The following is a 26,827-nucleotide window of genomic DNA, read 5'->3' as shown; positions in this document are numbered from 1 at the left end:
TGTAACATCATAGTCACTCCTGTATGTGTCACTAGTACACGGGAACCGCCTGTTTGTAAGCAGGGTGGTGTGCTATTTCGGAGAACCACCGGAAGCATTGTGGAAACACACTCACATAAATGTAAACGCATATACAGGCAGTCTCTGGCTTAAAGCACTTCACCTTACAGACATTTGCGTTTAGGATGCTCAGCCAATTACACCCATGTTATTACTTAATGGCACTTAGGATGGATAGACAGCAAACAAATCAACTGACATCAGTCACTCCGCTTCCTGCTGTGCACGTGCCACTTAAGCTTCCCTGGCCCTCAGCCTGTGAACCTCTTCCCTCCGGCCCTTTCCCTGCACAGTCCTTGTCTGAGGGGCAAGTCCCTTGGCTCCAGATCAGCTCAGTCATCGCTGGGGTTTCTCAAGACGGCTGGCACTGGGTGTCAGAAGGACAAAGAAGAGAAAGAGCAGGGCTAATTAAGTAGTAGACTGGGACTCCAGGGACAGAGTAGGGATGGAGGGAATGAGTAGACGGGGACTGCATGCCAGACTGCAGAGTAATGACATCACGCTTTCATGGCTGGCGAATTGCTCTAAAAGGCAAGTTCTAACGTGTTTGGCCTCAGGTGAGAAGAATGAGGCAGAGAAGAAACTTGTTTATTTATAGTCCCAAGTAATGCTTAATATTTAAAATGGCCTATAAAAGGAAGAAGAAATCAGTGCTTTCAGAATGACTTCAGCTCTGTCTGGTAAAGCTCTGCACAGAACTTGGAGAGTGAAAGGAACCTTGATTTTTATTGATTCCGTTTCAAATCCAGCCATGTATCTTTCAGTTTGACCACGATCGAAGACATCGAAGCAACAAGATGTTGAGAAATCAAAGAATGAATAATTCTATTCAAATAAGAGTTGATTCATGCATTTTGAAGTAGGCATTGCTTAACATTACTGCTGACAGAATACCTCCTCAAAGCCAAAAAGCAAAAAAAAAAAAAAAAAAAAAAAAAAAAAAGCCTCTCTTCTCTCTGAGTGGGAAGGGAAATGGAGGGCGGACCAGCAAGTAGGTCTGAACTGCTGTAGGTCACTCACCAGTGTGTCAAGGGAACGATTAAAACAGGTGAACCTGGATCCAGTCTGGTAATGGTCCTCCCTGATTCCAAATCTCCCCCAGATGACACCAGTCACTTCTTTGGGAACCCAAGTCTTAAAACTGATGATGGCGTTTTTCAGCCTTCTTCATTGTCTGTCATAAAAATAAGGCAGAAGTATGGATGGCTCTGTAAAAACAAATTAAAGAGAATTTTATATGATTGTGATTACTGCTATGTTTATACACACTGAGTATCCTGTAAATGTATGTTATACATTATACACAAACAACTTATAATATTTTTTCTCAAAATATCTGCCATAAGGAAGAAAATGCCTATATTTAAAGCTTTTGTGTTGTGTTTTGAAATCGTTACTTGTCAGCAGGTATAAAAACTATCTAGCCCTGCCTCTAATTGTAATTAAACAGATTGTACCTGAATTTGGTTCTTGAAGCAAGACAGAGGTATGACATCCAGTCCTAAAAATGATTAAAAGTTATCCAAATGGTAGCTATTGAATTTTTAGTTTGTAATATGTAGAATGTCATGTTAGAAGAACACTCTCCTGTATTCTAGCTCTGTCTTGTGTGAGATCGCTTAAATTACTGAGACTTCTGTCACCCTGACTCTTTTCAGTAATATCTGTATAATGCAGGAGTCTAAATTTTTAAATTTTCTTTGTTCTTGCATGACTCTTCAATATTTAACAATCAGAATGATAGAAAAATAATAGATTACTTTAAAAATTAGCCTTAATAAAATTGAAATTTTCTATATACTCAGAACCAAAGCCTACTTATTATATGTAAATGGATAATTCATTAACAAAAGGAGCTTGTTTGATTGTGGTGGTGGGGAAGCTGTTTCATCCATTACTTAGAAGACAATTTGTGAAGAAAAGGGAAAGGAAATACTATATTTCAATAGAAAATGTTATTCTTTATTCTAAGAAGGTAGATAGTACATAAATATAGAAAAAGAGTCACTACCAAGAGGATAACTGTGAAGTATATATCTTTTAAAGTCTGATTTAAAACAGTAATATATAATTTTTTATTCAAAATAGTAAAACTATACTTTTTATATATACATTCAGTTTACTGAAGTAACTTGATTTACATTCTAAATATGTTGGAGAGAATTTTGGAGTGCATTTAAATATAGATTATCCTGAAGATTCATCCTTGTAAAAAGAATAAAATATTTTGGAACTCCTGTAAGTTTCTGTATCTGAGGATCATAAAATCTTTTATCAACCACAACTAATGAATCAAACCAGTTCTCCCCACCCGTACCCCACCAGCACTCCCAGGGGCTTATTAGAGTGAGTACTGAGAAAATAAATCAAGCTGCAGAAATCCAGATGAAAACTGAAAACCTGGGTCAGAACTTTGGCTGATTTAGAAGGCAACTGGTAGTGGAATACCTTAGTCATTGGAACGCTTCTTCCAGTTGTAACTGTGCTATTTTTGTGCAGACTCCAGAAAATTAAGGTTTCCTTATTAGGTATTGTAAGAAGCTGGCTTTACCCACAATCAAACTCCCGCTTCTAAGAGACTAAAGCACATAAACTTTCCTTAGCATACAAATTTTCCTAATGTAGATATACCCTGTCTCTATCAATCATGTAAGAACAGAACACATGAATTTAGTTTCTGCTGTTGAATCCTCTGCAAAAATATGACATACTGATGTTTGAAAATAGCTAATACTGATGCAGTGTTGAAAAATATTAATGGGCCTTTCTTCTTGTATGAAAAGGAATGCACTATTTACATATGGAGGCTCCTGTCAAAGTGATTCACAGAGATCTCAAGTCAAGAAATGGTAATGTAGCCATATGTTTTTATTTACCTATTTTATTATGAAATCCATGCACCTTGCTATAGAGATAGGCTCATGCTTTTCAGATCTTTTGTACCCTGATGTTTTAACCCGTCACTGATACCATGAAAATCTTTCCAGTGTTTGTAAATATCAAAATTCTTTATTTTATTTTAAGAAGCTGCATAGTATTCCATTGTATGAATAGCACAGAATGTGGACATTTGGGGTTGTTTACATTTTTTTCTATGATAGAAAATGTTGAGCTTGATACTTCTCAGCAAAAATTTTCAACACATCCTTAATTATTTCCCTAGAATAATTTTCTAAAAGAGATGTTGCTGGAACAAAGCATGTAGTCATACACTTCTAGTCTTCTATTTTTAGATGGTTCTCTGTACTAGCAGTTTTGAGTTTTGTTCTTGTTACTTCTGAATTATTTGGTGTAAACTTTTGATGTTCGTCATATTACCTGGAGTAGTGCCCAAAAATGATCAACACATTTCAGAGTTTGGAAAGCAAAGGCTTTCTTTTTCTTCTTTTCTTCTGTACTCTTCAAAGGTTATTTATGATCCTATATTTTATAATTTAGAAAGTGAGTAGGGGTACCTGGATGGTTCAGCCGGTTGAGCATCAGACTCTTGATTTCAGCTGAGGTCATGATCCCAGGGTTGTGGGATGGAGCTTCATGTCGGGCTTTACATTCAATAAGGAGCTGCTTGAGATTCTCTCTCCCTCTGCCCCTCCCCGACTCTCTTTGAAAAATAAAAAAATAAATATAAAAAAAGAGAAAGTGAGCATTTAAAAATGACTGGCAGGATTAGACATTATTACCTTTAAGTAACAGAATGCTTCTTCTGTTACATCACTTGGAAGCTAATGGATAAAGGCAGGGAGTGGGATTATTCAGCTGGCCCACACCAGCTGAAGTAAACATTAGAGCTTGTTACTAAAAAGAAAAAATCTTGCTATCAATCCATTTGCATGCTTTAATTATTTACATGCTTTCCAAATGATTCTTCTAAGTAGGGAGAACTATTTAATTTTTTAAAATCTTTAAATCACTGTAGTTAAAATGGGTATATGCTACAAGGGCAATCCTTGCAATGGGTAGTTGGAGGAAGAGACAGACGCAGGGGATGGGCCAGATGCCCTTGTTGGGACTCCAGGACCGTGAGGGTTGTTGCGGTGGAAAAAGGGAAGTTCTTGGCAGCTGCCACTCAGCAGTAGTCCGGGTTGAACCCCAGGCTTGACCCTGACTGTTCTTTCCTTTGTCTAGGTCATCTCTTATCCTCTTATCCTTTGGCTCCTCACAGACAAACTTCCTAGAGCCAGGCACTTTTGAGAGGAGTTGGCTAACAGGAAGTTGTTAGGAAATCATTTCAATCCAGTAGGACATATCAGAGTCTTACACCCGTAGATTTTTAGTTCATGCTCAGAATTTCATGCTAACAAGTTATTTGACTTCTATTTTTTTTTAAAATCTGCTTTATCAGTATATCCTGAACGTATCATGAGATGACAGTGATTAAATTTTGGATTTGAAACTAATAACGGAGACTGTCCTGATTTTCACCAGTCACAATTTTTGCAGTCACTTGATGGGAAAACAACATACACATTGCAACAATATTGACCTAAGTTTTAGCAATTTTTTTCTGAAACAGGGAATAACAAGACTCTTTTATCTTCTATGTTATACCTTTTTATAATTTTGTTTTTTTTTAATTAAGCACTTGCTAATCTTATGAGAAAAAAGTAATAGAGGTATTTTAAAGAGTAACTGAATGTGGCATTTAACTATATATATATGTATGTATATGTATATATATATGTATATGTATATGTATATGTATATGTGTGTATATATATTTTTTTTAAACTTATAGCTTGTATATGATACCACATTTATCCTTAGGCTATCTCATGCAAAGAGTATTTTTCCCACTTATCAAGGTCATTAGTAACAGCTAGTAAGCATTGATCAGATACCATGTTGAGGGCTCTGTGTGGCTGACAAAAGAAATACCAGAACAGTTCTTCAAGGTCTGCCTTGGGCCTCCTTGCCTCTTATGCTCTTATTCACCCACTGCCATAAAAGTCCCATCTGTGTATTAATGCTCTTAACAGACCTCAGCCTCAGAATCACATGTCTGTCTGCTTTTTGGGAGTGGCTGCACAGATATGTGTATGACTCGAACATGTATTGTGTTCACGTTGATCTTTTCATCCCTCTACCCACTAAAAACTTATTCCCGCATTCCCTTTCTCTGTGAATGGCAGTACCAATTGCCTAACCTAGAAATGAGATAAAAAGGGACAGTTTGAGTGCAGAGCTCCTGTTGTAACCATTGTACTGTATTGCCTCTTTATTTGATTTCATCCTTGAGTCCTCCCTCCCCGCCCTGCGTCTCATCATTTAAGCCCAGCTGATTCTGCCTCCTAAATGTGCCTTGACTCGGTCCACGTCTCTCCTGTGGTATGCCGCAGCCTTTGTACAGGCATCCTACAACCGCTTGTGTGCGCAGTGATCTCCTTGCCTCCAGTTCTGTTCTCTCATATGCTCTCCCCTCTGCACATTTGACCATTTCAGTTCTCTGGTTAAAATTGTTCAGTGGCCTTCCACGTCTCACAAAGACTCTTCCAGACCAGGCCCCTGCCTTCCAAAGCTGCGTGCCTTTCCCTCTACTCCTGACCTTCTGCGAGGCTCTTTTTTCTAAGAATGTGCTTTCCCCCTGCGGCGCTCCTCTGTCTGCTTAATCCCAACTTGTTCTGCAGGTCTTCGTGTAAGCACCATTTCTTCCAAAAACTTCTCTCCGACTTCCTTAGACGTAGATACCCCTGCTCTTTGGTTCTGAGGCAATCTCTGTGTATCTCTCATCATAGAATTTATCCCACTTAATTATATACATTTTAAATTAAACATTTTAACTCCAGCATGATTAACATATGGTATTATATTAGTTTCAGGTGTCATCCCACTTGATTATAGATCATGGTTTCAGGGTCTCTCCCATTAGAGTGTAAGCTCCACAGAAGCAGAGACAAGCCAGTCTTGCTCATCTTCCTCTTCCAGAACATAGTACGTGGCCTTGCCCATAGTAGGTGCTCGGCAAATATTTGTTAAGTGAATGAATGTGTGAAAGAGTGAATGAATGAATTTTATCCCTGCCTATAAGAAAATTACTCTTCAGTTGAGAGCAAAAACTATATACCATGAAGTGATAGTGCTGATGCCTTCCTCAATATCATGCTGGCAGTCTAGTGGCAGAACCCAAGTAAAAAGTTTGGTTCTCTCTACAACTATTAATGCATGCCCTGTTTACTGGACAGTATGACATTTGGTTTAAAGAAATGTTTTGAAAACCTTTAATCAGCAGCTCAAGGAATTCGTTTTTTGGTTTTGTTTTAATGTCAGCTTTTTGCAAAATCTTCAATGTAGTAAATACTTCAGTTTTACCTTTCACATGCCATATGGAAGATAGAAGTTTATGGCAGTTTTTTCTTTCAGTATAAGATGACTCAAATTAGATGATTATCATAATTTTTCTTTCTTTTTTTTTAGTTGTTATAGCTGCTGATGGGGTATTGAAGGTAGGACTGTTTCTTTTAATTTTCTTCAAAAGTATTTCTAAACTTCAGATGTAGGTTTTTGTGACTGATAATTCATTTATTCATCAGTAGTAGAAGGTTGATACTTGTTTCTCTCTTCTCAGATATGCGATTTTGGTGCCTCTCGGTTCCATAACCATACAACACACATGTCCTTGGTTGGAACTTTCCCATGGATGGCCCCAGAAGTTATCCAGAGTCTCCCTGTGTCTGAAACTTGTGACACATATTCCTATGGTGTGGTGAGTTCATTTCTCATCTTCTGTTGCCCAAGGAAATACAAAAAGCAAACACCTACAGAGGGGGATACAGCAATTTAACACAGCTTTACGGCAGTGATGCTGTTTCCTGGTGGGATGCCTAGAGCAGTGGCCGATCCAGTCGCGGGGACGTTTCCTGTGATCACTTTTATTGTGTCCTGTGTTGAGAAGAAACCAGTGCTGCTTCCAAACAGCGAATTGGATGGACCCTGAAGTCACATCGGGCCTGACGCACTCCTGGGAAGAGTGCTGTCCTGGGCTGGACATGTGACTGTGCAATGTCTGTGTAAGTCAGTGGGAACGTGGGTCATTTGGAACGGGACTTCATTGTAATAAGTTACTCAGAACACACCAATAGATCTGCCACGTGATTTCATTAACAGGAGATGTTTGAATGTCAACTTTAAGCTGACTGGTGAGTTTCTGGAGAGTACAGAAGGAAAAGTATAGCTTTTAGCACATGGCCTTGCCCATGTCTGCTGCGAGTCTTATAAAGTAGCGTGAGTCTCTGAAACACGAATCAAAGGTATCGTGTAAAAGTCACAACTTAGCAGCACAGTTACGAGAATAGAATGTGGGGGTAGGGGATGCTCAGGGAATGGAGACCACAGGAAAGGATCCCTTAAGGAGCAGAAGCTTTTGGAGGAGGAGTTTTGAGGTGGATCATTCTTGAGGAATAAGCAGAGAGAAAGAAGTAAGTGCAATAGGGAGACCGGTGGGATGGGAGGCGAAGATGAGCAAGGTGATTCTTTGGTAGTAGAAGGAATTCATTTGTTGCTTGTTTTTGTTTTGTTTTGTTTTTAATTAATTTTATTTTGAGAGAGAAAGAGAGTGAGAGGGGCAGAGAGAGAAGGAGAAAGAGAATCCCAAGCAGACTCTGCGCTGTCAGCACAGAGCCCTACGTGGAGCTCAAACCCACGAACCGTGAGATCATGACCTGAGCCGAAGTTGGTCTCTCAACCAACTGTGCCACCCAGGCACACTCCTGTTGCCCCTTTTTAAAGAGAAGCTGTTTTTTAATCCCTAACAATACTGTGTATCTCTTAAAAAGTCTAAAATAGTATTTGTAACTCCTTCTCTTTGGGTCTCACCCCTAATTGTAGTGCCTTTATATTTATATTATTACTCTTAAAAGGACATTTTCATAATAAGAAAAGCAGCAGACTAATTTTGGCCCAAATCAACGTGGCTCTTCTTCCCAAACTTCTATGATTTCAATTGCGAGTGACAGCTGATGGCCCAGGAGGAGACCAGCATTGTCGAATGTATTCCTTTCAAGGCCACCAGTCTTTCGAGAGTCTTTCGAGGCCATCAGTCTCTAAATATTTACTGCTGGCTTCAGTACTTAAGTTTTGGGCTTGTTTTCATTGGTAAGCTTTTTCTAAATTATAATACATCTTATGTACACCACATTTATTTAATATAATAGAAATTAATTTTGTTGGCTATTGGAAAAAGTCTTTACAAGAATGAAATACATGTTTTTGGCAAAAGGCTAGAATTTTAAAGGCTGGAAGACAACAGTTGCTTCAGGCTAAATATCTCATTTCCTATAATTCTGGGTGTTTTTAAGGATGAAGGCTATAGGGGCCGCCTGGGTGGCTTAGTCAATGAGGCGTCTGACTTTGGCTCAGATCATGATCTCATGGCTCATGGGTTCAGGGCCCTGCATTGGCCTCTGTGCTGACAGAGTAGAACCTGGAGCCTGCTTTGGATTCTGTGTCTCCCTCTCTCTCTGCCCCACCCGTGCGTTTGCTTGTGCGCTCTCTCTCTCTCTCTCTCTCTCTCTCTCAAAAAGAAACATTAAAAGAAAAAAAACTAAAAAAAAAGGATGAAGGCTATAAACTATTATAGACAGTGACCAAATAAGTCTCACTGAAAGATGAGGAAAAAAACATAAGTTCCTAAAGACACTAGATTCTAAAACTGGTTCCCTGTGTCAAAAATTATTACATTCTGACCATCCTCCAAATCATCTGCTGGGGAGTCTGAAAATGAGGGAATTGGTTGCAATTTCAGACTTTTTGTGACATCATTTTCTCTTAGGAAGTTCTGTTCCTTTGTTTTTAAGCAATAATGTATTTTTTTGGTGCGTCAGGCACTGTGCTAGGCACTAACATCGGGTAGTTTAAATTGTATTTCGCCAGTCTGTTGCTCATCTTGTGGAACAGGAGCCAGCAAACTTTTCCTGTAAAGCACCTGATAGTAAATATTTTAGACTTTAAGGGCCACTAATAATCTCTACTGTGTATACTTTTGGTTTTTTACAGCCTTTGACAAATGTTAAAAGCACTCTGTGTTGTGCAGCAGGCCATGGTTCATTCACAGACTCCTCTGTGGAGCAGGAGGGAGGGGAAGGGGAGCACCACGGCTGGGATGGTTCGTAGAGAGTCATGTGTATACAGACATACACACACGTTTATGTGGTTATAGTTTTTAAATTCTTTTTGCACATTTATATGAACTGGAAGACTTTTGAGGCTCATTTTAACACTCCCCAAGCTCTTGTACAGCACTTTTACTTTTAAAATTCTCCCAAGTCTGGGACTTTCCCTATCTCAGAAATGTTTGCTCTGAAAGACAACTCTGAGTTACCTACAGAATGAATTTTTGGTTTCAGTATTATGAAACATTTATGAAAACAAATCTCACACCACCTCCCTCCAAAACCTTACAGTTGCCAGGGGCTTTTGTGTGAAATGCACCCACTGCGTTTCCTGAGCTGAGACAGAATCTCCGTTCCAGTAACCAAGAATCTGTTCATTTTCACACGCAAACTATCAACGATGGTGGTGACTTCTGTTTGCCGTGCTAAGGATTTTTTCCTGCATCTTTTTAAATCCCTTTCACTCATTCCTCATTGACCCCCTCATGTTACCCATAGTTTGAATCAACCTTTCTGAGTCTGCAAATGTTGTTTACTTTATTAAAAATCTTTTCCTTCAGGTGATTGCTCACTGCTTTTTTAGTAGGTGGCCCTGAACATTTCTCTTGGCGAATAAGGGTTTCTGTGTACTTGTTTACAGATCCTTCCTTTGTTTTGTTCTGAGGAACTTAACAAATTGCTTAACAGATCATTCTATCAAGTAATTTATAGCATGCCTGATAGGCAGTCGCTGAACATTTCCAGTGTTGCTCTATATTTACACACCAGATGCTTCACCTTAGAACCCATGTGCCTCAGTCACATGCTGCTGAATATCCACTCTGCGTTCATGATAGAGACTTCTTTTGACTGGTGGAAACTAAAACAGTATCTTAGAGAGGTTTACTTGGAACTCTGGTTATCCTTACCCATAGCTTTATCAACAAAATTCCATTCAGAAAATTGCACATACACTAACTTAAGTATAAATGAGAATTCAAGATTTTATTTAATTTCAACCTATTCCCATTCTGTTCTTGATAAACACCATTTAGCGAAAGAAATAGTACAAGGCATGCTCTTCAGAGTTGTTTGCTTAAGCAATCATAGCATTTTTAAAAAATGAAGAAAACATTACATGGTCAAAGTAGGTATTACCTAAAAGAGCAGTAGCGAATGGTTGGTAAGGTAGGGGCATGTTGGTTTTAGAAGTTTGTAATGCATAGACTTTGAAAGAGAGACCTACCTAGGAAAGCAAGGTGGTTGGTTATTTAGAACTTTTGATCTCCTTTCAAAAATGAGTGAGTAGCTAGAACCACTTGTCATTGAAGTATCTCTTTGCATAGAACAGAATTCCCATAGCTCATTGAAAATCCATCCTGGTCATTGAGCCCCGACACACATACATACATAGCAGTCACATACAGATGAGTAAGACCATAATAAAAGAGTTGTCCTTTTTTGAAATCCACCTCAAAAAAAAAACAACTAATATGTTTTTGCTTTTCATGTTTCTATTTTTTTCAGACTTGCTATAATAACAGTCCCCAGTATCGTCCAAGTCCCTGGCCCTCCGCAGCTTGATAAACCTGTGTGGCTTCTTAGCACATGGCAACACTAACAGCCTGGTACAGCCTTAAAAATAAATGTGACACAAATCCCTGAAATGGATCTTGTGGTCCTTGCTTCTAAGCTGACAGACTCTGCTAGGCAGGCGATTGTTTCTCTCTCCATTTTACAAGAAAGGAGATTGTGCTACCCCCTTAGGGTGATTTCTCTTGAAGGACCAAACCAGAGGAGTGTGTAGTATGTTATCCACAAAAAAGAAAAGGCTGGAGGAAACCAAAAATCATTGAAAGAATAGCCTTCTGAGAACACAAGGCCTCGCCACTCTTTAGAAACAAAGCTCTCCTAATGACAATGCAGACAGGATTAGCTTCTCAGAAGCTTCTGAGCCAGAACCACTATTTGAAAATAGAGTGGCTTAAGAGGGAGCATCACTGCCTCACTTGTCTATGAGCCCCGTTCCAGAACCAACCCGGCTCAGGTAATGGCTTTCCATTGTTTGTAAAAGAAAAGGCAGGAAAAGTACACAGCCTTGTCCAAGTTTCTCTGCAAGCTGAAAATAGAAAATTTTCCTTGTGAGCACAATTTAAACGTGAGCACGTCTCAGTATAGAATGAGTTGGAAAGTATTTTTAAGGGGAAAGATCACAATAATGTTTGGCCTGCATCCCCATCACTGGTATTTTCAGGCATAGTTTAATATATTTTTAGACCTCCAAATGACTTCCTCCACAAAGGACTTTTTTGTGCCAAACGTCATTGTGTTTCATGTAGAAACAGCTGTTGTCCTATATCATACCACCTATGTTTTGATACACGCCTACACCTGGTGAATTAGTAACAGGGCATCGCGGCAGGTGCCGGTGCTGGACTTCACCTAAAGAGCCCAGCGGCTCACGGTGCCCTGTCCAGATCCCACACGTGTGTGGCTGTCACAGGGACCCTCAGCTGCAGGAGCATGTCTGAGATACAGAGAGGGACTAAAATGAAACTCTTATGTTTCCAGTGTTACAACTCTTAGAGAAATAGAACTCAGGTCTTTGTAGATTTTGGCTATTTTCCAACTGAATATTTTGGAACAGAGAATGACAGAAATCTTTTCCTGTATTACTCCCAAGCTCTTGGTTTTGCATTTTACTTCATACAATGCAGTCAGCCTTCACGTGTGCGCCTGTGCAATGGGTTGTGCGTGCAGGCCACACTCAGAAAACGGGATGCAAGGCCACTTACCTCGACATTTGGGGTCTGGACCATTTGATTTATTTGAAGTCGATTCACTGTACTCTTTCTCCTGAAGAAGGGCCAAATCCTTCCATTTGCTTGCTGTTCATATCCCTTCCCCTCCACAACCCTAGCATCAGGGGAGTGGTAATTGCACTGAATGGAGGGGCTTCATTTCCTGCTCGTCTCCCTCCCCTGTGCAGGCGGGGTCCCAGGGGTGATTGCATACCTGTTCTGGTCTTCCTCAGCTTCCTTTACTTATAGTGCTTACTAGAATCATCCCCTTCCGGGATGCCCCTTACCTTTTCCTAATCACTTCTGTGACTCAAATAGAATTATTCAGCAGCTCTTCTAAAGAAGCACCTTACACACTTGATTAAAAGCCGAAAGAGGCTGCAGCGAATTTTTTTTCTCCTGCTTGAGCAGCATCTGCCGATTTCCCTGATTTTCCTGCTAATTATCTTCGTATTAGCCGGAGTTCATTTAACACGTTCTGATTCAAATATGACCGAGCGCTGGCTGAGGGAGCAGTGGATATAGAGTTAAAGGTTTGTAGGACCTGCTTGAATAGATGTCCTCAGTCAACGTTCTTACTTAGAAATGGCTTTTGTTTTGTTTTTAGGACAAGAGAAATCTAAATCAAAACCGAATTCATTTGCTTCTCACCTCTGCCATGGCTCCACACCTGCACTATGGCTTGTCACATTCTCTCTCATACTGCAGCCTTCTCTTCTCTAGAGTTATGTCAGGTTAAGAGCTTGACCTTTAGGGCAAGGCAGCAAGTGCCAATTGATAGCAGAGTGTCTTTCAGCAAGTTTAATTTAACTTTCTTAGGCCTTAGTTTCCTCATCTGTAAAATGAGGATAATATCTGTTCGATGGGGTTGATATTAATCACAGTAACATGTGTAAAGGGTTCAACAGACCATCTGGAACATAATCACTCAATAAGTGATAGTGGTGGTTGTGGTGATTTACAGGTAAAATTGTAATTGTGTTTGCACTTCACCAAATGTTGATAGACTGATTTTGATGCTCATTGGTATAGAGAAAGTCACCTGAATATAAAAATCTCCATTACTTAGTATTTTAAATGAAACCCAAAATATTGGCAGTTTTCAGCATTCCCAGCTTCAGTTTGCTTTCTTTGGGCATTCCAGTGCAGATTTATTAGTCATGCTGATCTCAAGGATTGTGGAGAGACGAACATACACATAAATTCACACACACACACACACACACACACACACACACACTCAGCCTATACTTATGAACATAAAGTATTTATTACATTTTAGAATATATAATAAATGATGTTATAGGGGGAAGAAAATTAATACCTTAGACTGACTGACTTTGAGAGCGCTTTCTCCAAAAACACAAAATTTAAATGTTAGAGTTTTTGCAAGTACCTACTATTATGGGGTGAAGGGTTTAGCCAGTGATTCGGATTTAGAGCTCAATTTTTCTTTTATCAGACCATTACTGAACCTTTAAAACTACAGTTGAATTCCCAGTTATTATCTTACGGAGAAATTTATCGGCAATTGAAGGTGGAAAGAGTTTGACCAACAAAATGTAAAATCTAATTTGTGGGAATCTGTGAGAATTCTCATAACTTACAAGATAAATTATGTAGGCCCATTGGTTTCATAAAATTTTAAGTCTGGCTCTAAATGTTCTGATTTCTAGTTTTTTTTTTCTTTATAAAAATGAACAAAAAATGTATGTATATGTTTATATGTATATGTATATATATATACACAAAATTGTGTGTGTGTATATATATGTGTGTATATATATATATATATATATATATATATATATATGAATATATACATTTTGCACAAGTTTCTACAGGTGGGGTTGGTTTTTGTCTGGTAATTGGATACAGTTAAATATTAGATAAAGTTTCAGTAAAACACCAAAAATATAAAGTACAAGAATAAAAATTCCATTTTCTTTTTGTTCCAGGTTCTCTGGGAGATGCTAACAAGGGAGGTCCCCTTTAAAGGTTTGGAAGGATTACAAGTAGCTTGGCTTGTAGTGGAAAAAAACGAGGTAAGACTACGATTCTCCATTCAGGTACATAGATCAGAAAACAGTATTGGGGTTTTGCAAAAGACTTTTTCATCTTCTTCAAATTGAAAGTAAGTTCACGCTTATGGAAAGATTAGCAGTAGGAGCTAACACAAAGGGTCAAAGTGATGTTATTCCTCATGAATGGACCCTTTACATCTAATTGTTGCAGCTTCACGTCGTGATGCTGTAGATCAAAAATTGTACAAGTACTGTACTAGTTTCTCAGTCTCAATTGTAAAACCTAGGGGTTTGTTCTTAGTGATGAAAGAAGCCATTGCGTCCAAGGTAGGGGAACAGTTTAACTCCATCTCCTGCGTTTAGGACATCTTTTTTACTGGCCGGGAGTTGATATATCTGTAAGAGACCTTCAGCTACTTCAACTTACCTCTCCCAGCAGGAGTCACTATAGTACAAGAAACTGTCGCTTAGATGAGAATTTCAAAAATAAAAGAAGAAAAAATAGTTTCAAAAAAGGGAAAAATTACAGTTTTGCCACCTACGTTGAACACTACATTGAAGATGAGCTCCTCACTGGAATTGGCGAGGCAGTGGCATAACTGTTCCCTTCTTCATGCAGAGCCTTTCCATTTCAAAAGAACTTCAGTGGCGTAAACACCGTTTGTGCTGTGTCCCCAGCCTCGCTTTTCTTCTTCCCACAAATTGAGGCTTTCAGTTAGTTGGACCTATGAGCCTACATCAGAGAACGTGGTACATTCATATCAAAGAGAGCAACTACATTTTGAAAGGTTTAAAATTGTGACTGAAATGCACAGGCATGGAAATCCTCAGCATAAGGATGAAGCATCCAATATCAAGGTACTAGGAGAACTTAGATCAAGTAATGGAAGCATGCAGTTGTCTTTGCAATGCAAAACAACCTTATTTCACAAACCTTCATTTCCAGACCTTATCTGTGCCCTCCACAGAAGGTAAGAGTGTAACCTTAGCATAAAATAATTTGCAAAAAGGTTGACTGTATAGAGATATTCCTTTTTTCATGCTTTAAAAGAATTGGATTGATTTGCTCCCCATGTGAGTGCAGGAACAGACTAGATTAACCAAAAAGCTGCTATTGACTAAGAGAAACCATGTTTCCATAGTTTAGATCACATAATCCAGCTACCTTATTAATTTGTCCTCCTGAGCTATTGAGAGCGGATGAAATGTTCATGATAGCTGAACTTGATGGGAGAGAGCTGCCAATTTAAGAAAAAGGAAAAGGAGTTATATTCAAGAACGTGTCTTGCTCAGTGTTTCACAGGAGCTGTTCTGTTTTAATTAAATGTCATGGTTATTCCTGGTGTGCTATTAAATCAGACCTGGTACATAGAATAACTGATATTTTCATGATAGGAGAACCCACTTGTTTCTGTTCAGTTTCTTTTGCCAGTGAGGTGATTAGATGTTTGGTTCTGGGGTTACAAATAAGAGGGAAGAAAATTATTGACCCAATGTTGACTTTGGAGCAGAACACTCCATGTAATTTATTTCCCTCTATGTTGTTCCAAGATAAGCTAGAAGAAAGTTTTTTAAAAGCCAACTGGGCCCTCCAAATATGTCTAAGAAAAACGAATTAATATTTAAAAATAGTACTTCATCTAAAGGATGGCAGAAGAGGTGTGAATCTGAAGCACTTTCAAAACATTGGAGTATCTCTCAAGGATTATTAAAGCTGTTGAGAAAAATGAATTTAGAAACTGCCTTTGGATAGCAGGCTTGAGGGCTGGGAATCACCCATAATCTTCAGAACCTCCCCACCCTGTACAGGAAAGAGGCTATCTCCCCCCTTTCCCTGAAGGATTCCCTAGAGTAGGTTGTACTGTTTTATCCATGGTGTACATGATGGCCAGCTAATAACTGACGGAGACTACTCAGATCCCTCCCATTCTGGACATAGAATAGCAAATTGAAAGACCCCCCCCCCCATGGTGACACAAGTTTTCCCAACTTTCCACTGAACTTGAGGAAATTTGGGTATTATGAGGATATTTCTCTCTCTACTCTCATTCTACGTATTTATTTGTCAAAAATATGGCAGTTTAGCTGTAAATTCCATTGTCATCATTCGGGAAGGAGTCTTCATTTCATCTCATAAACATAGACACTTATTACCAAAACAAATTCTACTGACATAACATTAAAATAATTGCCAAGTCTCAACTGGCAGTTTGTAGAGAACAAACTGAGGGTTGCTGGAGGAGGGGATGGGTTACACGGGTGATGGGTATTAAGGAGGGCGCTTGTTGTGATGAGCTCCAGGTGTTATGACGTAAGTGTTGAATCACTAAATCCTATACCTGAAACTAATAGTACACTGTATGTTAACTACCTGGGACTTGACTTAAAGCGTGAAAAAAATTTGCCAAGGATTTATTTAATTTCATAATAAAATCGAGACTTTGATTTAAATGTAATTTCCAAAATCCTTTCAACTTCTAATTATTTTAATTCACTTATTTTTACTTTGGAATATCTTGGGTTCTTGAGTTGAAAAGAGCAAGCTGTATTTTTTTTCTTTAACAGGCCTCATTTAAGTAAAGAATGATGTGTTTAAACTTAGCGAGACACTTTAAATGTAAGCTACTCATGCTAGAATGCACCTATATTCAAATATTAGAATTGTCTTTTCTTTTTAACTTTTATTTTGAAATAATCATAGACTCACAGTAAGTTGCAAAAATATTAGAAGGGATTCTGTGTATCCTTCACCCAGCTTCTACCACTGGTGAGATACAGGTGTAGGCCAATACCAAAAGCAAAAAGTTGACATTGATACATTACTCTCAACTAGACTCTAGACCTTATTTAGTTTCACCATTTAGGACTGCTTTTTGGATCTGTAGGAAGATCAATACTTTCTAAAAATATCTGAAGGTCTTTGCTTCTAAGTGCTTAATAATGAAATAAGGCCTTCAAACAATTTTTCCTAATATTAAATCCTATTAAAACTAGATACATAAAGCACTGTTAAAGCAAACAGTGAATCCTTACACAAGTCCTGAAAGTAGGAGGGTATTGCTAGTAAATTTCATAATTCTTCCAGACATGTATGTTTGCCTTTGTTATTTCCATAAAACTGAATTAGTGGTCATTCAGAATATTCTAGCAGGATAATTTCTATCTTTACAAGTACTTAGATTCTTACAAAATGTGTTTTGTTCTTAGTAGCAAAGCTACTATTCTTAATAGAAATCCTCAAAAAGCTTAATCCATTGTTGACTATACTTTAGAAAAAGATAAATTATTAAGAGTAATTTTTTTGCATCTTATGTAGAAAATGGTGCAAAAAGGAGTATGACCTTTAAAAAATGTCATGCATTTTGGGGTTATTTTAATTTAAATAGTGTTTGGGAAATATTTTAATTTAAATTTGAAACTTTTAAAATCTTACCGTTTTGAAGTGTTGCAAATCTATTGCTAATATTCTGGCCATTTCAGGATGTTTTAATGCAGTAGGAATACCCACAATTAGGTAATCAGGACTTAAATGCTTTGGGTTCCCTTTTAAAGTACTTTATATTTTTATTTTTTAAAGTACTTTTTAATGCACCAAAATAATCCCTTACATTAGCGCGTGAGTTTAGATGTAGTTGATATTTGACCATATCAGATGACTTAAAATAATTATATCTTATTTCATAATGTCTCAAGATTCAGTAGCTAAAAAGTTTTTCAGTGAGAAAAGATGACAGAAAATTAACATCCAGATTTGTCCACGTCACATTTCAGTTCTTAGAAAAAATGTGAGAAAGTTATATTGAAAATGTTACCTTTTATGAGAAATTTTTTTGCCATGGAGTGGATTCAGCTGAATAGTTGCAATCACTTCGTTTTTCTTAGTTGCTACTCCCAACCAGCCATCATATGTATGTGTGTGTATGTGTATGTGTGTGTGTGTGTGTGTGTGTGTTTTTAAGTAAACACCCGATTTTCCTTTTGATTTTCATCAAAAGGTTTCCAGTAAAATAGGAGTACGGTTTACCATGTATTACAGTAAAATAAGAGTGCAGGTTACTACATCTCCTCTGTTCTATGTAATCAATTAAAAAGATGTTTAGCATACCTTTAACTTGGAGAGGGTTGTTTTGTTTAAAACTTGGTTATAAGGTTTTATTTTGGTTTATTTTGATTTTAAGGTTATCTGTAATTCTAAATATAGATCATCTGTTTTCCTGCCAGAATAACTCTTTTTCTAGTTTTATACACAACCTCCCCCAAATCCAAATAAATTCAGTTTAAGCTTTTTATTTACAAAACTTCTTCAGTAAACAATACTGTGAAATAAATCTCAGTACTTCTCAGTGCAGCAGTTCTCAACTCACACCCAGCGCTCTTTTGATAACAACCCTGTTAATGGTCCCTCTACTTCCCTGAAATGAAATTCAGAGGTAGTGCAACCTACCCATTATACACATTATATTTTAAAGTTAACATAATGCTCTAACTGTAATAAAGAAGAAATCGATGAAAAAGGTATTGCAGTGTATAAATGCACAGGCATGGCCACAAGAGAGGAGAGTGTGGAACAATTTCAGATGCTTGTCCCTGCGGGTAAATAGGATTCAACAGCTACACATGCAGAGTCGAGCTGAATTGTATCAATGATTCCAGCAGCATGAGCAATGCCGTTGCAGGTGATGTTTTCCAAACATCTCGGTAAGGTTATGAGTACTGCAAAGATCAATCTGCCCTTGATTTATCTTATTTAGTAGTTGCATTCTTAATTCATTGTATTTTAAAACTGCTCAAAAAAATGTGTTTATAAATCCAAGACAGAGTCTGGGGTCAGAAAATGATAAACCTTGTTGTTTGCACCCAGAGCATCTGGAGTTTAGTGGAGTATGAGGGAGTACTTAATCAGGGATTTACAACACAGTGAAGGATGTCTAGTACTCTTGACCCATGCCAGGTGCAGCCCTCCAGTCTTTAAAACAAACAAAAAATGCCTCTGCAGATCTCTAGAGAGCCTCCAGGGACATCGCAAGTTCTAGAGAACCACTTGTATAAAATGTTGGAACGGGACTGATCCTCACATTATAATCTCTGTTGTGTCCAGTCCCTGCGGTTTACCCGTAAGGGGTCATACATTCAGAATATCCTCTTTGGGGGCGCCTGGGTGGCTCAGTTGGTTGAGCGTCCGACTTCAGCTCAGGTCATGATCTCGCAGTCCGTGAGTTCGAGCCCCGCGTCGGGCTCTCTGCTGACAGCTCAGAGCCTGGAGCCTGTTTCGGATTCTGTGTCTCCCTCTCTCTGACCCTCCCCCGTTCATGGTGTGTCTCTGTCTCAAAAATAAATAAACGTTAAAAAAAAAAAAGAAAAAGAAAAAACAGAATATCCTCTTTGCTGATGAGAAAAGGCACACTTCTTTAAAATTCTCTCTTTGACGGTCTCTGCAGAAGATGCTTTCAGAATTGTACACCTCCTGCCAGAGCCAAGCTGGTTGCCTGGCTGCCTGACCTGTCTGCAGATTTTGTAGTTGTCTATGAAAGAATGGTGATAGGTTTGTGGTTTTACAGTGTGTATTTCTGTTCCCCCTTGCCCCTGTCCTACTGTAGTTTCTTTTAGACTTGTGTCTAGGTTTTTCTGGATTTGTTGTGCTGAATCCAACTTCTCCATCCACTTGGATACCATTTTGGAAGAAAAGTAGCATCAGTGTCTTTAGAGATTAGATATTATGAATCTAAACGTAAATTCTTACTTGCCATGTATCAATCAATGGAAGTTTTAAAGTTAATGACTTATTTATGCTCTTAAATTAACTTTTATGACCTTTCAGTATTTGCTTACCTTGATGAGTCAATCCTTGTGTTGTTTTTCCTTTCTCTCTGGTAGAGATTAACCATTCCAAGCAGTTGCCCCAGAAGTTTTGCTGAGCTGTTACGTCAGTGTTGGGAAGCTGATGCCAAGGTATATAAATAAATATTCTTTTGGTCGTTGTTCAGAATTCTGAAATTTCACGTGTTTTCTTGGTTTTGAGTTTCTAAAACTTGGAGTAATAAGATTCATTACAAAGCAAGCTGAGTTGCTGCTTCTGTGAGTCCCGGATGGACCGTAAAGGCTTTCTGTTGATATCTGTTCATCTTGATCCTTAGAAACTCATTACTGGCTTTCTTACAGCATTCTGGCACTCTTGACTCAATGGAAAGAATTGCATTCCTTTGTTTTTAATCTCTAATAATAAGTATTGCACTTTCGTGTTATAAAAATGGCTAGCACACAGTGCTCATTATATGCCAGGCACTGCTCCAAGCACTTTATGCACATTTGCTCATTTGTTCCTTAGAATACCTCTATGAAATAGGTTGTGTTATGACAATCATTTTACAGATGAAGGGTCAAGGCACACAGAAGGTAAGTAATGCTCAAGGCCACAGGTTAGTACATGGTGAGACTGGAGAAGGAACCCAAGCAGTCTGAACCAAAGACCAGGCAAAAGTAGCACTTCTAGAGAAACTAGATTCGTGATGTTTTTTAAGCTATCACAATAGAGTTGGAGACATTCCAGAATGTAGACTTTCATGTGGTTATCACATTTGAGCATGAAGGCCCATTTCCTTTCCCTGCAAAGATCATTTTAAAAGACTCTCACATACATACGGAAATATTTATAGATAAAATGATAGGCGAGTCTTGGAGTTGCTTCAAAATAAAGTGAAAGGAAATAGATGGTGGTGTAGATTAAACAAGATTGGCCATAGATAATTTTTGAAGCCACGTGATAGGTATATGGAGGCTTGTTACGTTGTTCTGCGTCTGTATGTTTGTAATTTTTCATATTAAAAAGTTAGAAAGTAAAACAACGTCACAGAAGAGAAAGACTCAAGAGAGGAACTAATCTTATAGTTCGAATTTGCCCACTCTGTCACTGAAATCTATTGCGAACTGACTTTTTTAAACAGATCTAAGACTTAAGAATGGAATTTCTTCCTTAATTTAAACTCCGTTCCAATCTGGCCCAGGAAGAATGCATGATGGTAACACAGTCTGTTCTATAGCATGTGTTTCTCTAGCGGGAATAATGCATAAACCACCGGTAAGTCTGAGAAACATGTTCGTGTAACACAGAATTCATGCTGAGTCATACCTGTTACCTAGCACGTCATCCCACACCATCAAGTGAGAACAGCTCAACACCCCAAGTACAGTTTGCAGATCAGCAAGGGACACAGATCTGTGAGGCGCCTCTGCCCACGTGCTCCCTCATGGCTGGGTGGCCGCGCTTTGTCTTGGAGGAGTTTGTGGCTGGGTCTTCATGTCCTCTTGGCCCTGGTAACCGGCAACCTCAATCTTCGTTTTTACTCCTATTCATCAAACTATCTTCATCCTTTTTAAAAGGAGAATCTTTTATTGACTTCGTAATGTTTTTTATTAATGAATTTAGGGGTGCCTGAGTGGCTCAGTTGGTTGAGCGTCCAGCTTCGGCTCAGGTCATGATCTCATGGTTTGTGAGTTCGAGCCCCGTGTCAGGCTCTGTGCTGACAGCTCAGAGCCCGGAGCCTGCTTCGGATTCTGTCTCCTTCTCTCTCTGCCCCTCCCCACTTGTGCTCTCTCTGTCTCTCAAAAATAAAAAATGTAAAACCAAAAAAAAAAAAAATTAAAAAAAAAGAATTTAACATTTTAAAAATTCTGTTAGTATTTTTATTTACTATGATTGTTTTTATTAGTATTCTGTGACAAAGCTGTATAGGTTTGGAATGGTCTGCCCCGCCTCTGTTCACAGAATATGGGGTTTTGAAGCACTAAGAGAAATGTCTGCACTTTGCAGCTAATCCAGTAGAAAATATAAGCAGCTATTTGCAAGTTTGCTCTAGAACATATATATATTTTTAATGCTGTCATACCACCTTTTCCATACTCTACCAGTTACATGTCCATTATGGCATATATAGTCATTTTGGTGGTATTTTTCTGATACTTAAAAATTTTACCTGAAATTATTTGCATTGAATTCGATTAACACAACTAAATCTCTGTAACTGCAATTATATCTCAGTATGCAAAGCAGGTTTTGAATTTCTGAATCGGAAGCTCCGTACTTCAGTAATTAAAATTCTAAGAATATACAGTTTGGTGCGTTAATGAAATGGTAGTGTAAACACCTAACACAGGAAGGACATCAGGCCCGGTGAAGCCATCCAGTTGGCATGTCTTTAACATGTAGCCAGCTTACCCTTCTTTGGCACGAGAGGAGTCTTGTATTCTAGCCAGGTGGAGTATAAAGTTTAAGACTGATTTTTATTTCCTACATTCAAGGCATTTTATTCCGATACGACTAATACATTCCTTCTGTATTTCATTGTACATCCAGCTGCGGCCCATGCTTCCAGCTCTCATGGTTGATCTCCAGCCATACCTTCCACACGTCCCTTCCCTGGGCGTGCCCTCCTGTTTTCTTTCTTCCTTTGATTACTTCAACATCAAGCCCTCCCTGACTATTCTGTTTACTGCAGCCCATACTTGGTACTCCTGTTCCTAAACCACAATCTGGGCTAAGGCCTTACCTTTTGCTGTTGTGTTTTTTAAAATCTCTTTTCTGTCTAAATGGACTGCTGTCTCTTTGAGGGCACGGTGCTACCTTTGGCACCTTCCACACATTTAGTAAGTGGGTGCCCAACGTGTTAACTCAAGTAGCCAGACCAAGGCACATTTTAGTTGTCTGGCTAGAAGTTTGTAGCAATTCAGCCAGAAGTTGATGCCACTCCCGTGCACATATATAGAGCCATGACTGGTTACAAACCTTTCCTTTTTTTCCCAGCCTTTATGCTTTAAAGACATAGATAAAAAAAATATTCAGCTCACCTGTAGAAAAATGTTCTTTTGCAATGAGGAGGCGAAAGAGAATACAAGAGAAAGCTATTAGGTAAATGTCAAGTCATGCCAATGGCTTACACCAGGTGCTCAAAGTAGTTTATCAAAGAAAAAAAGAAGTAAAGGTGGGTAGTTTCCAGTTCTAAACTGGCATTTCTAAATAAGAAAAGAATAAAGCCCGGAGTTTGATAGGAATATCTTACTCTCGTGTGATAAAACATATCGAAAGGTTTAAGAGCCTTGCCCCTGATTTAGTAACTTGCTTCCCGTGTGACACTGGGCAATCCATATTTTTCTGAGATTTTCCTTATCTACAAAATGGAGATAATAAATAATGTATATAAATGCTTAATAAATGGCCCTAGGTGTAATTTTTTTAATGTAAGCAAAACCTACGTGAATACTAAAGGGAACGTAGGCCTGGGCCAAATACTGTATTCTGCAATCAGAATATCTATAAACCATCATCACCACAAAATTCTATATTGTTGTTGTTTTTCAAACGTTCACTTTGATAATTTCCATCTAATTGTGTATTCTACCTATAAAATTAAGGTTTTTCTAGGGATACTTGTCACCTAATTACAAAAGAGTTTTACTTTATTTCAAGAATGATTAAATGTAGGGAAAAATATTCTTAGCCTCTCACTGCTTTTCCATGCAAAATGAAAATCCTGTATTATATAATTAGTTCCTGTGCAAACAATTAAAACATTTTTCCTTTTACAGCCTGACACGTGGTAGGAGAAATTAAAATAGGAATAAAGTTAAGACCGTATTTTTCAAATTTCCTACTTAAGGCATTTTCTTCTTTGCTTTATTACAAGGCTTACTGTGTATCAGCGACACTTAGCTACTTAGGCCCTCTTCTTACACACACACATACAGGCACACACGCCCTTAGAAGAATACAATGAAGGCAGAATTCAGAATGAATAGCCCAGTTTTATATTCCTGAGAAGTGGAAAAATTGTCTTTCTTAAGGTAGGAAGCACTCAAGTCCTAAGAGCAAGCCACCTCAACGTTGTTCCTTCTTGTTTTTGTGCTCCTAAATTAAAATGCATGTTTTAATTGCTGCAACTGTAATTTGCTCAGAAATGGTATAATTATGAGGCATGATGAAGACAGAATGTGCATCATCCTTTTGTTATCTTTCTCCATTTTTGTTTTAACCTTTTGTCTCAGCCTTGGCTAGAGTCTAAGGCAACAGACAAGTGTGGTTACCGCTAAAGAAATGCGCCGAACCGCCACTTTTTCAATTCCTAGTAAACTGTGCGTTAGAGCTTCCCGCTTCCCAAACTAGTTATGATGTGGAGTCAACACTGCAGACAATGAAGTCATAATGACTTTAAAATGGGGGACTTCTTCTATCAGCAAGTGGTTGAGGAAATTTTAGTAGTTCTAACAGAGGAAGTAGATTCTCCCCCAACATTGTAAGAATGTTCAAACATACAGAAAAGTTGATTGAATTTTATGGCGAACACTGGTAGACCCAGACTCCACCATTACCTTTTACTAAACTTGCTGTATCACAAAGATTTTTAAAGGATTTAACTTTTCCCTTTTAGGACTCCTTCATCCTACCCAAAAGAGAATTCGTACTTTCCGTACCTGGAGAAAAACTGTAATTATTCCAGCCTTAGGCCACATGATAGAAAAATGACGAGACTATTCTTATAATTTATTGAAAATAAGGAATATGGTTCCCTTAAACCTGAGTAGTCAGACAGTCGTAATAACTAAGTCAGGACATGGCATGCTATTTTATTTTGTTATGGTATGTCAAGCTTATTGTTTTGCTTGTGGATTTTCTCTTAAAGACCTACTTTTTAAAGTCCCAACAAGTTTATTATTTTCTCTTTTTCAGAAACGGCCATCTTTCAAGCAAATCATTTCAATTCTGGAGTCCATGTCAAATGATACTAGCCTTCCTGACCAGTGTAACTCATTCCTGCACAACAAGGCAGAGTGGAGGTAGGTAAGCCTTGCACCAAGTCATGGCCTCTGGCTTTAAAAGATGGGCCTCTGGCTTTAAAAGATCGGGCCCAGCTCCACTGAAGAAGAAAACCAGTGAACTTGATGACACTCTAGAGTTTTGTTTCTTATGTTAAAATTTTTGGGAGATCTAGTAAGTCCTCCATTGCATACGTCTAAGTATTTGGAAAGACTATTAAAATCATATCTCCTGAGACCGAAGACAGTTACCAGACATTTCTCTGTACCATACACTCTGTATTAGGAAGTCTTGGCATCTGTCCAGTGAGAAATAAAAATATTATTTGCCTAGGAGTTTGCAGAGTACTGGATCTGTTGATGGAGGAGGTAGGGAGACTATAAAAACACTTTTAAAAGAAAACTATTGATGTTATGAATCCTACTAAATTTTGTCAAGTGGAAAGCAAACTTAATAATGAGAGAATTGTAATGTGTGAGTGGAAGGAGCAAGCCCAGGATGAGACAGTTGAGCCAGGTCACGTGCTGCAGTTATATAAATAGCATGTTTGGGAGCTGACATTATTCCTCCCTGACTCAGCAGAGATTTAAGTAACTTGTCTTTGCTCCTGATAGCCTTGGCGGTAACGTGACGCCTTACGCCACCTGCTGATGCCCAATGAATACTGCATGCACCTTGGAAACATCGAGTTGTTCACTCCTGTTCTTAGACGTTTCCTTGGGCTTTCTGTATGATTGTTTTACAGTAACCTTGTTGGTTTTTATTCTTTTGAAATCTCTATCTGAGGCCAGTGAGTTAAATCAGTTTTTATTTAGGGAAACAAAAGTCATACTCTCTGCTCGAATGTAGGTATTGAGGGGGTTTCGTTCTGGACTTAAATAATTAACAAAACATGTAAGTTAATACTTGTTTCCTACAGTAAGAGACCAGCACAAATTAATCAGATCACTCTTGTTTCAAATCCGTGTAAGGGATTACTCTAGTATAAAGGTCAATGCTGCACAAGACTCAGGAGACCCTTTGCACTCTGACCTCAGCAGCCTTACCATAAGAGCATAGTTCTGCCTCTTAACTTCTGGCTTTTAGTCCCTCAGTAGATGCATACTTCTTCCTTGTTCAGAGTCCTTGCAAATGCAGTTTCTTCTATATAAAACTCGCCCCTTTCGGCAGCATACCACCCTTGACACCCACATCCAGCTTGGCTCCTAGTCATCATTTAGATAGCAGCTGAAATAACGTGTATTTAAGGAAGTGTTTCTGACCCTAGATCAGATGAGGTTCTACTTTATGTGCCCTGAGAGCATCTCCTTTAGAACCTCTACTGCTATTGGAATTAATAAGTAATTCTGTAGTTTGCTGTTTTATCTGTACCTCTCTGGCTGAAATGTAAAAGGATCAGATAATTTCTTTTGTTCATTACTATACCTACAGCACCTAGAATGGGACTTGAACACAGCAGTTGCTCGATAAATATTTGGGGAGGGAAACACCATGGTGGTAGCAACAGTAAAAGACATTATGATATCATACAAGAGAATATAAATACGTAAGCTGATTTATTGACAGGTGTGTTTCTTACACTCACACATTCACATACTCCAGAACCTCTGCCGAGGCAAGGCGCTCTTGTGTTGTGCCATGGTGATGAGCAGAACAGCCCTAGTGCATATGGAGTAGGGGGTCTAGCGTTGAACTACTGACTATAGATGCACAAGCAACTTATTACTACTTTGATAAGAATTATGACAGAGAATTACTGGACATCTGAGAGTATGCAACCATGAAATCTAGTCTGACGAAATAATAAAAGGATTTCCTGAGGAGATGCTGTTTGATCTGTTATCCAAAAGACTAGTAGGATTTTGAAATTAGTGTATTAGCCTTGAGATACGATACTAAAACTATGCCAACAACATCAGAAAATAGGGGGACAGTTGGTAAATTTTCTATAGAAAAATGTAAAAACCTCCTTTTGGCAAAAGCAGTGCCCACCGTAAACTTCCAGGACAAATGCCACACTGCCGTAACTTCTTTCCCCCTAGATGGTAGCTTGGC

General features: G+C 38.5%; 1 protein-coding gene across 3 annotated transcripts in view; it reads left to right on the top strand.

The window, feature by feature from the left end:
* MAP3K20 (mitogen-activated protein kinase kinase kinase 20) overlaps positions 1 to 26,827 on the top strand; it is a 185,641-nt gene that overhangs the window by 104,161 nt on the left and 54,653 nt on the right. For all 3 annotated transcript variants that reach the window (XM_047869069.1, XM_047869071.1, XM_047869072.1), the window contains exons 5-10: positions 2,844 to 2,909; positions 6,472 to 6,500; positions 6,623 to 6,760; positions 13,903 to 13,989; positions 19,843 to 19,917; positions 24,686 to 24,792. In XM_047869069.1, coding sequence (XP_047725025.1) covers positions 2,844 to 2,909; positions 6,472 to 6,500; positions 6,623 to 6,760; positions 13,903 to 13,989; positions 19,843 to 19,917; positions 24,686 to 24,792 — 502 coding nt within the window. The remainder of the gene's footprint in view (positions 1 to 2,843; positions 2,910 to 6,471; positions 6,501 to 6,622; positions 6,761 to 13,902; positions 13,990 to 19,842; positions 19,918 to 24,685; positions 24,793 to 26,827) is intronic.

This window comes from Prionailurus viverrinus, chromosome C1 (assembly GCF_022837055.1).
Source record: "Prionailurus viverrinus isolate Anna chromosome C1, UM_Priviv_1.0, whole genome shotgun sequence".
Lineage (NCBI taxonomy): Eukaryota > Metazoa > Chordata > Mammalia > Carnivora > Felidae > Prionailurus > Prionailurus viverrinus.
This window is presented reverse-complemented; position numbering and strand designations above follow the sequence as displayed.